Consider the following 738-nt stretch of genomic DNA (forward strand, 5'->3'; position numbering starts at 1 on the left):
TGGCAGGACCCTTTCCAAAGTTAATGATTCGATCATTGCGATGGGTGGTAGCAGGGTGGTGGGAACGAATGGCGTGGGTCGAAGTAGTAGGAGAAGTGCCAGAGAAGTACAGGAGAGGATCGGTCCGCGCAAGAAAGTAAGCCCGATCTCAGTTCGAACGGTTCGCCGAGATCGGTTCGCTACGTCTTCTTCGGTTTTACCGGTTCGGTGCGCGGCTCGACGTCCTTCCGCTTAATTTATCAGCTAACGAACGAGGCGACGTCCTTTTAAAAGAGGGATAATGCCGAAGCACAGAATCTGCACAATGCCTCGTCTCACGTACAGAAATCGTTTGACACCCCTGATGCCCGTGGCTGGTCACTCGAGTCCCGGTGTGAAGTTGTCCGTTGAGTTTAGGTTACCGACTATTCTCAAACGTACGTATTGTCGAATTGCTAATAGACCTCGTATCCGTTATCGTGTTATCGTCTTTTCGCTCTAAGGTTATTGTTGGAGTTGGGTACGAATAACGTTAGAAATTATGATAGATGTATTTTGAAAATTTTTTTTTCTTTTTGAAGGATTCGATGGAAAATAGAGAGATGATAGATTTCTATAAATTTGGAGGGAAGTTGAGAAAATGTTATGTTTAGAGGGAATGTGGAATCATATTTGTTTCAGATATAATTTTATTAGATTTTATTATACAAAAAAAAAAAAAAATTAAATTGATATATTTATTTTCATCTAGATTTTTGG

The 738-nt window shown here is 41.3% G+C and overlaps 1 protein-coding gene across 1 annotated transcript in view; it reads left to right on the forward strand.

Annotated features, from left to right (window-relative positions):
- Window positions 1-72: 72 nt before the first annotated feature.
- LOC102672075 (anosmin-1) overlaps window positions 73-738 on the forward strand; it is an 8621-nt gene continuing 7955 nt past the window's right edge. The window contains exon 1 of the mRNA XM_006619003.2: window positions 73-416. Within this exon, the coding sequence (XP_006619066.1) occupies window positions 281-416 (136 nt within the window). The 5' untranslated portion in view covers window positions 73-280. The remainder of the gene's footprint in view (window positions 417-738) is intronic.

The sequence above is a fragment of the Apis dorsata genome, unplaced genomic scaffold, assembly GCF_000469605.1.
Source record: "Apis dorsata unplaced genomic scaffold, Apis dorsata 1.3 scaffold_383, whole genome shotgun sequence".
In the NCBI taxonomy this organism is placed as follows: Eukaryota; Metazoa; Arthropoda; class Insecta; order Hymenoptera; family Apidae; genus Apis; species Apis dorsata.